Consider the following 12,678-nt stretch of genomic DNA (forward strand, 5'->3'; position numbering starts at 1 on the left):
AACTCATAATTCCTTCTAATCCCCCCCATTTTCCTAATCATATTCCATACATCTGACAGATGTACTGTTCTTCCAATACTATCACAGTACTGTTTCCAAAAAATACGCTTTTGTGTTTTTATTGTTTTCCTTACTACTGCCTGGGCGCTTTTATACTGAATCAAAGCCTCCATAGAATGCTGCTTTTTAAGTTTCTTAAATGCTTTATTCCTTACTTTTATAGCTGCTTTACAATCATCATTCCACCAAGGTACATTCTTTACATGTCTTATTCCTGTTGTTTTAGGTATAGTTTGTTCAGCCGACTGAATTATTTCATTAACTAACTTACTATTGAATATATTTACGTCCATCTGGTTTTCTTCTTGCAGAGTCATACATCTATCTTCACAAATTACTCGAAAGACTTCCCAATCTACTTTCTCCAACTTCCATCTAGGACTTCTATTTTCTTTTTCATGACATATTTTTGTACCAACCGTAGTCACTACCGGATAATGATCACTCCCTATTGTAGTATATTTGTTTACATTCCATGTAGTAATCCCTGCAATAACAGAAGACACAAATGTTAGGTCAAGTGCAGTTTCTGTATTTTGTATACTGTTATATCGTGTTCCCTCTCCATTATTAATACACACCAAGTGATTATCATCAATGAATTCTTCAATTATTTGTCCATTCACATCAGTATTATTACTTCCCCATAATGTATTATAGGAATTAAAATCACCACACCACACTACTTTGTCATGCAAATAACCTACAACAGCTTCTAAAATAACTTGACTTAATTTTTCACATGGATTATAATAATTAACAATATCTATACTCCCTCTTTCGGTCCATATCTTAGTTATGATTGATTCATACTCTTTATTTATTTGTTCTACCTTATATTTCATCCCATTTTGTATAAATGTTGCTACTCCTCCTCCTCTGCCAGATTCTCTATCTCTTCTAATTATACTATAACCATTTATTATATAATCCAACTGTGGTTTTAACCATGTTTCCTGAATACATATTACATTAGGTTTCACTGTTAACATATCGATGTATTTCTTAAGCTCTTGGCCATTTGCAATTAGACTCCTTGCATTCCACTGTAGTATGGTCAGTAACATTAAGAAAATCCAACACATGCCTGAGAAGATTGTGTCTCTTCAGTAAGGGAGTCTCTTACGGTCTCCCATTGCAGCCCTTTAACATCTAGATATCTCTCTGCAGATTTAACAATTATTTTAATCCTTTCATTTCTACTTTTTGTCTGTGCAGAGCAATTTATTATTTCTGCCATGAACATTACAAAATCATTCTTTTTCACTATCAAAGTTTCCTCCTTCAATTTATTACATCCTTGACATTTCTTTCCTTGATTAATTTCTTTCCTGATAATTTCTGATTGCTTAACTACTGTCACATTCCCTGAGACTTTCTTTGCAGCTTCTGCATAACTGATTCCCTGAACAACCTTGATTCGTTGCACTTCGGTCTGCCTCTTACTAACTTCACATCCTCTGTAAGCGGCACTGTGTTCCCCCCCACAATTACAACACTTCAGCTTTGTACCCTCCTGGCATTTTCCATACTCATGTTCTCCACTACATTTTCCACATCTCTGCTTTCCCTTGCATACCGCAGCTATATGCCCATATCTCTGACATTTAAAACATCTGATTGGAGGGGGAATATACAATCTTACGTCATAGCACATAAAGCCAATGTACACTTTTTCTGGAAGTTTTTCCTGATCAAAGTTGATCATCACCGATAGACTATCCTGCATATTACCATTTCTGTTAATTTTAAGACGTCTAACTTCATTTACTCTAGCATTTGTTATGTTTCTCTTCACATCATCAACTGATACGTTTACCGGAATCCCAGTAATGACTCCTTTTGTAAATTTCTTGTAAGTCTTGGAACATTCCACTTTCTTTCTGTTGATTATGTTCATTTTGATTGCTTTCCCTTGCTGTTTCTCATCCTTACACACAATCATCAGGGCTCCATTTCTTAGTACTTTAGCACTCTTTATTTCACCTATTTCCTTATTTAACGATTTTGTTAGTTGAATTGGATTCATACCTCCAAACGAGTCCCCTTCGTCCATAAGTTTTGCAAAAATTACATACTCCTCCCTCCGCTTCTCCTCCGTATTTGATCCCCTGTCTGAATCACTTTCATCGGTTTTGTTTTTCCTTTTCTTTTTCCGTTTATTATTCCTAACCGACTCCCAGCTTTCGTATATCCCGCCACCTACTTCCATCTCTCCTAGTTCATTTCCTGATCCGTCACTTCCTTCCACACGCTCCTGTCCATTCACAGTCCAGCTGTTGCCAACCACCCTGGGAATCGACATCTCCCCCTCCTCCATCTTCCGCTCCCTTCCAATCCTCTCTTCTTCTGCCTCCTTGTTTTTGCGCTAAAATTCAAACACTATCTGTTTCAATGTATTGCCACCTACTGGCTTGGAGAATCCCTGCAGGCGCATCCATTATTTGCCTACTGTGGTGTTTATCTTTTTTATGTTGTTAGATTTTCTATTAATATTCTGTCCATCTTACAGATATATTTCCACTAATATCCGCAACTATCAAAATACTCTTTTGTCTTTATGATATTTTAGTGTTTTGCATTCGTGAACGAATCTGTTTTTGAACTAATCTTTTAAAGACATAGTTCACCCAAAATCAAACTTCTCTCATCATTTACCTCAAGTTGACCCAAACCTGTATGAATTTCTCCTAAATACAAAAGAAGATATTTTGAAGAATGTGGGTAACATATAGCCTACTATAGCAACCCACCTTCTACAAAATATCTTCTTTTATGCTCAACAAAAGAAAGAAAGTCATACATGTTTGGAACAACTTGAGGGTGAGTATATTTGTATTATATATTTATATTTCTGCACATTTAAATTTGTGGGTGAACTATTCCTTTAAATGAACCTAGAGAAAGAATTATGATTACCATGCAAAACATAAATAAATAAATAAACAAATACATAAATATGCAGTACTATAAAATACTATATAACAATTTATAATATAAATTGTTACTCAGTATCAGAGTATAAATATTATCACAGTATGAATTGTGTCTTCATACATATATAAGCACAAGGATGATTATATTTGGGAGTCTGGGAGACATATAAAAAGATTGAAAACCCCTGTTCTAACGAAAGGCTAAGAAAAGATATAGGCTAACTCACAATATACATAATATATGATTTATAGATTATGAAACAAATTATGTTAAATGCTTTACCAAATTTAGGTTATAATGAAAAGGAAATGAAAAACTACAAGATTCCAAACGCGTCCGAAAACTACATTTCCCGGAATGCACCTGTCTGTTTTTCACACAGACACGCCCCAAGTAGGAAGTGCTGAGTGGAGCAGCAGAAACTGTTAGCTGCTAGTAGGAGAGATGTTTTGAACGTGGCTTCAAGCGGAGGCGGATTTATTCTTCACTTATTCATCCGATGTGTGAACGCATCTGTTTAGGATTGTCATCCATTCCTAAAACGCTAAAACAGCGGCATCATGGAGCACATCCGCACACCAAAGGTAGAATTGACTATATAGTAGAATTCTGCGAGATCTGCCCTGGTGTGGCAGAATCAGTCACAAACACTTGTTAAATGCCACTGAATCTATGCATCTATAAATGTATCTAACCTATGGCACGGTGTCACTATATAAATTGGATGCGCAGCTTTCATCAGTGTATATGTTCATCTATATCGTCTGGCCTTGTTGTATAAATGAACCGAATGCACTTGAATCTATTCCCGGTGATCCTTATGTTGGGTTTTCTGCCTTTGTGGCCATTTTGACAGATTTCAAAATCTGTGCAGAACTGGTCTGTCCTGAAAGCTTTGGGCCCTGGAGGCTGATTCTGCATTTTTATGTTGTCTGAAAGTATTAGAACAGTGATGTAATGAATAAGGCTCACAAAACTGCCTTATGTATACTGTAAATTGTCTTATTTGTTGCGACAATAACTGTTATTACAGTTATTACAATAACTGGAGTATACTAAACTTTATCTTTTTCTATTTTCATCTCTATTTTCTATTTTCATCTCATCATCTTTATGTCAGGGTGTTCAGCCAGGGGTCTGGGGCCCCTAAAGGCACTCAAGTGGTCCTGTTTAAATAAATATAATAAAGAATATAAGCATTGTATAAATAACATATACATATATATGCGTGTGTGTTAAAGGTATAACTGATACGTAGACTATGTCTGACTTTTGCTTTTTTACTACCTGAACTCCTGCATAAACTTCTGTACAAAGTTTATACGCACAGTTGCTTTTGTAAATTTCCTGTTAAAAATCGTAATCACTGTTTGTTTGGTGATGTCTGCTGATTTTATTGCGGTCAAAGGAAGTGTGTTGCTTAGCTGCAGGCCTGTTGCTGGGAACAGAGGCAAATCTAATTGTAATACACAGTAGTTTTAGATGATATGATTGAATGATGTCTGTGTTTGGTGACACTAAACCGAACCTCTAATATAATATTTTCCATTTTACTCTGTCAAAACATTTAGTAGGATGTAATTTGTTATATGATGTTGACCAATATGATATGCGCTACCAATTCATGTGATGTTAATGTAATACAAAGCCATGTAACTGTAGGAGTCTGTTGTGGCTTATCAGCTTACAAATGACTCGGCATATGTATGCAACCCCCATGAACACATATTTTAACATTTTTGATTATACTTGGAGCTACAAATAAAAACGTAGCTCCATTTAACAGATTTTTACCATGTTTAAATAAATTCCTCAGGTTTTCCCTTAAAACATATGCAGAAAATGTGAAAAACATGAGTAGATTTTGCTTGGTCCTGCCAGTGCGAGTCTATTTATTGTGGATTATGCAAAAATTTCTCATGGTTAGGTTCATATTTACATAGTGGAAGATATATTTGGCTTGACTTGGGTTACTCACAGTTTCACAGTTAATCTTAATGCATTTCAAAAATGTAACGTGTGCTTTCCTCCACAGGTAGAACAAGTGAAGCTGCTAGATCGCTTTAGCAACAAGTCCGTCACAGGAACCCTCCATCTGACGGCCACACATCTGATCTTCGTGGAGAGTAATTCAACCAGCGCCCAGGAGATATGGGTATGAAAAGCCCCTCTTAACCGCCTCTAAATAATCTGTTATGACGTGATAAAGAATTCCTGTGTGACCGACTGGGTAGCTTGGATATACAGTACCACCCTTTTTGTTTACAGGATTATAGTGAGTTAGATCATGGGAATGAGGTTACTAGTTCCTCACGTTGGCAGTAGGCATTGTTGCTGTGGAAACCTGTCGTCTGAGCTTGCCCTCGAGGCCAAGTGAATACGAGAGTGTAGGGGAGGCCAGGAGAGGACATGAATACCAATGACCCACATAGCTCAAGACGTGATCTGCCACGGTTTAGAGTCCACTGATCGCTCCGTCTCTGTGTGTGAGCGTATGGCAGATGATTAACTTTATCTTACCGTCTTCTCCGCGCAAGAAGCAGATCGGAGGCCTAGATGCTGACTGACATTGACCAACAACGTTTATTATAATATACTCTTGAGAGGTTTTTTGGTATTATGCTATTCATTTTCTAATTGGCTGAACTGTTTTTGCTTGACGGGTGATAAAACTGATGAAACAATCCCATAGACTTACTTTGAAGGCTATTTCAATTTGGGCCAGTAGGTCATTTATTTTAATTATTAGAAAAAAATAGATTTAAAATATTTTAATTTATTTATTTATGTAGTTTTTAATTGGGTATGTATTCAATTTAATATATATTATGAATTCTGTTTATACTAGCAATTTTAGCCTGTTATTACAAGGGCGTCCTTGATCTTATTTTAGTTTACAAGAGATCTGGCCTCGAGCACATTTTTGTGACTTTGTTCCAGCACTTTCTAAAAACTATCTGGCTGGTTGGAGTAACAGATGTTCACATGACAGTCTGGAACCCAACTGAAATAAATTCTGCACTCTCACTTGTAGCTTCTTCACTCTCAGGACCGGCTCGCACAAAACGTCTCTCTGTCTGCCTGCAGCACTGCCTTCTGTTCCTTATGCATTATGCATTACATAAACACTTCAGTGATCAATGACAACAGCACACTGAGTCACGACGATGCAAATGGAAATGCAGATACATGCACATTTTAATAACACCACATATTTTGACCTTCCAAAAGTGCTGTGTAGTTAATTGAATATGGTAATCATGTATGTGTGTATTAGATTCTCCTTGTCATGTTCTTGCACATTACATTCCTCTTGAAGACAGAGGAACACAAGAAGAGGAAGGAAGAAAAAATGAGAGATTTCAACATGTCTTTTAAAAAAAACTGATGCTTGTGACTAGCCATTGTGGCAAGAAACATTGTAGACCAGTATTTAGAAAAATATGAGTTCATCACAACTATAAATGTGCTCCACTAACATTTGACAACCACAGGATGACTTTGTTTTAATTTCAAACAGTGTAAATATGTATTGTTTTGTCATTTTAAACCTTACAGGCTTATTTTTGATTGTTTGTTTGTTTTTTTACATTAGGAAGGCACAATATATCAGTTACTAGACGATATTAGAGTTTTATTTATTAGTATTGATCAATATTAGAAATGTATTATTCCATATTATTATTATTATTATTTCCATATTTTTACATTTGAAGGGCCTTTTCCATCATCTAATGCTCACTTAAAGTTAACCTTTAAAAATATGAATTTTACACTTGTAATAAATGTAATGTAATAAATATACTTTTTATTTCGATTGTACATTACAATTTACATTATTCTCCATTTGTACATTACATAATTTTAGATTAAGTGATTATATTTAATTCAATTGGGCAAAATAGTATGGAATTTAAATATTGTATGCAATTTATCTGCCTTATAATGAAAAAAAAAAAAAATATTGGCCATTTTTTTTTATTATCAGTACACCCCTACTTTAATTTTTTCTTTCAAATAAATGCCACTTCATTCATTTTTAAATATGGCTTAACTGTCCAAATGCACTTCAGTTGAATTCTTTAAATGAGTTTTGTATTGATGTGTTTGTGTGTTCAGATCCTTCATCACCACATCGCCTCCGTGGAGAAGCTGTCCCTCACAACCAGTGGCTGCCCGCTCCTCATTCAGTGCCGAAATTTCCGGGTTGTCCACTTTGTGATTCCACGAGAGCGTGACTGCCATGATATCTACAGCTCTCTGCTCAGGCTACTGAGACCAGGTGGGTAAACATGTCTGCCCTCTTCAAGAATAAATAGACTGCAGAAGTTTCCTGAAAGTCACAGGGGAGACCCTTAGGTCTTGGCCACCCTCTGTTCTGTGACTGAACAATGGATATTATGGTCATGCGTTGTTGGCTGGAGGTCAGGGACATGTGAGCATCAGTAGCAGCTCCAGATGGTCGCCTGAATACTTTGACTTTCATTTTCACCTTTTGTAAAGTTTATTAACTAATTTATTTTATTCTGTACACCAGTGTCCTACGACGAGCTGTACGCATTCTCCTACAACCCAAAGCAGAATGACCAACAGAGAGAGGAGGGCTGGCAGCTCATAGACCTCGCAGCTGAGTTTGAACGGATGGGTGTGCCATGTGACCAGTGGCAACTTACAGATGTTAACAGGGAGTACAAGGTATGATTGGAGGGCGAATGTGTGGCATATGTTCAACATCACCTTCTCTTTCTTTGAAACAGCAATGCTGCATCTAATTCACAATGTGTGTGACCTAAAATCAGGTCTCATGAGGCTGTCAGGCAACCTAAAATAGAGTGGTATGTCCCTCAAGACTAGTATTAGAATAATGTGGTTGGAATAAAACTAGGCTTTAGTCAGATAAGCAAACGCCAGGCCGGGTAGGTACTATAAGTGCTAGTGGTGTTATATTTGTGAACAAATCTGATATACTTTGGTTGTGAATGACTCTGTTAACAAACTGTTTTAATTGAGTGAATGATTAATGAATTGTTTATTCATAATACAAAAAGACTTAAGTCAACTGATATCACCTATTTGTATAACAATATAACCTGCAGAAAAGGTTACTGAATAAATTAGTGCATGAATCTGAATATCTTTTTGATTGATTGAAAACTTTAGATGCTGAGATTAATCAAATATGTGAAGCTTTATTGTAGATATATTTATAAGCATTGCAGAAAATTATAATATAGATTTTAATATTTATTATTACTATATGTATTAGATTTAATATTTTACAATTAAAAAAATAAATGAATAATAATACTATATACTATTTATAATACTAGATTTAAACAATACCAAAAGATTTCTGTTCTTGTATATTCTTATAAATCTTTCTTTCACTCCCTGGTCTAAATGTACTTCCATTAAAATATTTTCAATTTCATATTTTAGATTCTTCAAAGTAGTCACCCTTTTATGAGATGCATCCTGGGATGCTTTTAACAGTTTTGAGGCAGAGTTGATATTATCAACCAAAATAATTAAATAAGTTTATAAATTGTTTTCTTTAAGATTAAGCTGAAATAAAGTAAAATAAATATAAGTATTAGATGACAGATAGGTATTAGAAATGTTAATTGAAAAAAAACCTTGTTTAATATAAAGTACGTAATACTATTCTGTATTGTGTGTGTGTGTGTTTAGCTCATGAGAAACATAAATTCAGTGTTGTGTTTCCATGATTTTTACTAGTATTGCATGTTTTTATACTGCGGTTATGTGTTGTTTTTTTCTTTATGGCAGTTATTGTTTTCTTTTGTGTATTGTTAATGTGTCGGACTCTAAATTGTGTGCTTAGGTGTGTGAGACATATCCAAGAGACTTATACGTACCCGTTACAGCCAGTAAACCCATCATAGTCGGAAGCTCCAAGTTCAGAAGCAAAGGCCGATTTCCTGTTCTTACATACTTCTACCAGGAGAAGAAGGTAAGAATGGTTTAATCCATCTATACTAGTAAGAAAAGAAAGCCAGCGGTTGAAATGAAGGATGTAGACCTTTTTTCATCTGTAGGGTTCATTTATGTGCAGATGTCTGTTGACAGTGACACAGTAATGGGCGTTAGATGTTTCTTCTGTGGAGTGTTAGATAAACAGAGCTGAATTGTAAACAGGTAATGGCTTGTCAACACACAGAGGCTGATTATGTTAAACAGTAGTTTTACTGGCAAGTCAGGGCTGTATGCCAGAGGCTTTCTTCCAACATCTGCATTGTTCTTGTTAAGTCTGTCGTTCCTCATTTACTCTGCTTTTATAATGTACTTCGGGGTGGTGAACATTTATATTTGTTTGTGTCATGTCTCCAGGCGGCAGTGTGTCGGTGCAGTCAGCCTCTCTCTGGCTTCAGCGCTCGATGTTTAGAAGACGAACACATGCTTCAGGCCATCAGCAAGGCTAATCACAACAGCCGATATATATATGTGATGGACACGCGGCCTAAGGTAGAACATCATCATTTTTTTTGTGTGTTCTTCAAGCCAGTTGGGTGATCATAACAGGATCCTTAAGCACTTTTTGTGTTTTCGCAGTTGAACGCACTGGCGAATCGTGCGGCAGGGAAAGGCTATGAGAATGAAGACAACTACTCTAATATCCGCTTCCAGTTTGTGGGCATCGAGAATATTCATGTGATGAGAGGGAGTTTGCAGAAGCTTCTGGAAGGTCTGAGACTGCTGACGCATGGGAATTCGGTTCATTCTCATTTCATTTTGTGGATTGTCAACATCTCTGTTTTTTGTGTCTCTAATAGTGATGGGAACGCGCTCACTTTCCATGACTGATTACCTGGTTGGACTGGAAAACAGCGGATGGTTGCGTCATATCAAAGCTATTATGGATGCAGCTATATTCCTTGCTAAGGTAAAACTCTAGCTTTCTTGCATGCAGTATTATGCCACTGTTTCTTCAATATCCAGAGGTATTGTGGATATACCTCTGGACCCCCACACCCCCAGTTAAAGTTTATATCGTGTCAAGTAACAATTTTTTAGTTAACTATAATAATCTTGTTTGTCATAAATGTTTTTGTAATCCCAGGCTGTGACTGTGGAGGGCGCCAGTGTTCTTGTGCACTGCTCTGATGGATGGGATCGGACAGCTCAGGTCTGTGCTCTAGGCTCTCTGTTGATGGATCCGTACTATCGCACCATTAAAGGTTTCATGGTAAGAGCCGTTTATCTGTTCGAGCTGACATTGCCATTTGTCTTTTTCCACCATCTAATATATCTTACTCTTGTTCTCAGGTACTTATTGAAAAAGACTGGATCTCTTTTGGACACAAGTTTGCAGACAGGTTAGCATGACTTCACTGTTTGGTTCTTAACTGTAGATGTTTGAAGAGTCTGGAATAACCTTGACGCCTATTTCCCCGCAGGTGTGATCAGTTGAACCCCGACCCAAAAGAGGTGTCACCCATCTTCACACAGTTCCTGGAGTGTGTATGGCAGCTGACTGAACAGTTTCCTCAGGCTTTTGAGTTCAGCGAGTGGTTCCTCATTCAGATCCACGAGCATGTCCATTCCTGCCAGTTTGGCAACTTCCTGGGCAACAGCCAACGGCAGAGAGAGGACCTTCAGTGAGTAAAACTAACATGCATTCGCTTCCTTCCAGTCATCTCAAACCCCTTACTTCATCTGTATATCATTACAGGTTGAAGGAGAGGACATATTCATTATGGGCTCACCTTCTGAGTGAAAAGCAGAATTACTTGAACCCTGTGCACAGCCCAAGCTTTGCAGAATCATACCCGGTCTTGGAACCATCCACCCAAGCCTACCACTTCAAGTACAGATGACTAACCTCTTCTGTTTATAAATGACTCCTCCTTTATTTAGACTCTGCAATGGTTTAATCAGTAACCGGTTTGTGTTGCAGGTTCTGGAGAAACATGTACCATCAGTATGACCGTTCCATGCATCCTCGGCAGTCCATTCTCAAACATGTCCTCACCTTGAAAGAAAGCAACCGAGAGCTTGAGGGCACAGTGCAAGCCCTGAAGACTGTGAGTTCACCTCAGGAATTTAGTTATCGGATAAAAAATTAAGCCTTGAATGCTCATTTCCCATGAAAAAGAAGTAGTCATGGATTTGTGTGCTGTAATACCACTGAGTTTCCCCTGAGGGATCAGAAGACGTTAGTCAGAACAAAATTAGGATGTGAAGGACTGAAGTACAGTTTGCAGTGTGTTCAGATAGAATGTGTAAAATTGACAGCCCATGCTTTCTGGAGTTCTGTGTCCATGCGATATTTTTTGGAATGTGAAATACACTGAATGGACTAGCATCCCTCACAACCGCAATATTGTTAACACAAATTAAATGCATTCTACAGTCTGACAAAGTGAGAATATTCAAAATAGAATTTTAATAGAAACAATGCCTTCCTGACCACTGCCATCATAATACCAATAATGCTAATAATATTGATAGTTATATTATGTGTTACTGTTTAAGTATATGAGTACATATATATATATATATATATATATATATATATATATATATGAGTGTGTTTGTTTATATATTTTGTATTTATTTATATTATTTAGTATTTTTATTTTTAATTAACAATAGTAATACTGCTACTAATAACCATCTTACAGTTTTTGCTTTGTCTGGCAATTTAATAACTCACATGTAATAATAATATAATTTTATTAATCTTTTTATAAACATTTTAAACTTTTATTAAAAAACCAAAGGAACATCATTGAAGCTGTCTGTTCATTTGCCAGCACCATATTTTGCTTTTGTTATGAACATGTTTTCAGGTCTATAAAGTATTCTTGCATCTTTCGTTGCTCTAACCTCATTGCTCCCACCGATAGCCTCTATTTGCTTCATTAATTTGAAATGACACATGCTTTCCTGTGTCTTTGTGTGTTTCCACAGAAGCTCCAGAAGTTCGGTGTGAGTACATCTCCACTAAAGCCCCAGACACCTCCAAGAGAGCGCAGTCTCCCTCCCCGACCTCAGTCCCTTATCCTGGGAGCTCCTCTTCTCAGTCGGAAGGAAGTGCAGCAGGAAGAAGACGAGGAGGTGTTCGGAGAGGAGGCCAGGGAAGATGCTCCAGCTAGCACTGGTGGAGAACGGACTGTAGAGGGCAGCAGTGCCACGGAGAACTGTTACGGAGAGCTGACGGGATCGTTCGGCTCCAAGAATGAGCCCGCTGTGGTCACCTTGGAGTTTGGAGTGGCCAGAATGACCTGCTAAGGACACTTCAGAACTTGATTTTGAAAAATTTAAGAATCTAGGAGGACTGGAAAAAACTGTATATTCTGTTGTGAGAAAGACTAAGTATGTTTGCCTGTGTCTGTCTGTCTGTCTGTCTGTCTGTCTGTGTGTGTGTGTGTGTGTGTGTGTGTGTTTGTGTGTGAGAACGCTCATATGCGCAGTCATTTACTCTACGTGATGGCACTGCACTCATGTACGACAGACAAAGAAATAATTGGGGGGAATTCAGAGATGGATCCCTTAGTGTAAATTCATTGTTATATCTGTCAATTCAAATATTATTTCTGTCATCAACTACATTTTAGAAAAAAAGCTTGTTTTTTGTTTTTGTTTTCTCATTTTTTAAAGAATGTCAATAGCACTAAAAAGAAAAGATTAAACAAAGAGCTGATGGACTTGTGACTC

At 37.0% G+C, this 12,678-nt stretch overlaps 1 protein-coding gene across 1 annotated transcript; it reads left to right on the forward strand.

The window, feature by feature from the left end:
* The first annotated feature begins 3,381 nt into the window (after window positions 1-3,381).
* On the forward strand, window positions 3,382-12,678 carry LOC306864708 (phosphatidylinositol-3,5-bisphosphate 3-phosphatase MTMR6-like). Its single transcript, XM_079408874.1, has 14 exons — window positions 3,382-3,581; window positions 5,033-5,152; window positions 7,117-7,279; window positions 7,535-7,692; window positions 8,843-8,971; window positions 9,349-9,483; window positions 9,571-9,703; window positions 9,792-9,901; window positions 10,079-10,204; window positions 10,285-10,334; window positions 10,416-10,616; window positions 10,691-10,825; window positions 10,916-11,042; window positions 11,932-12,678. Exons 1-14 carry the CDS (start codon window positions 3,558-3,560, stop codon window positions 12,250-12,252), a joined length of 1,932 nt encoding a protein of 643 aa, XP_079265000.1. The 5' UTR covers window positions 3,382-3,557; the 3' UTR covers window positions 12,253-12,678.

Source organism: Barbus barbus (genome assembly GCF_936440315.1).
Source record: "Barbus barbus genome assembly, chromosome: 46".
NCBI classification, from domain to species: Eukaryota; Metazoa; Chordata; class Actinopteri; order Cypriniformes; family Cyprinidae; genus Barbus; species Barbus barbus.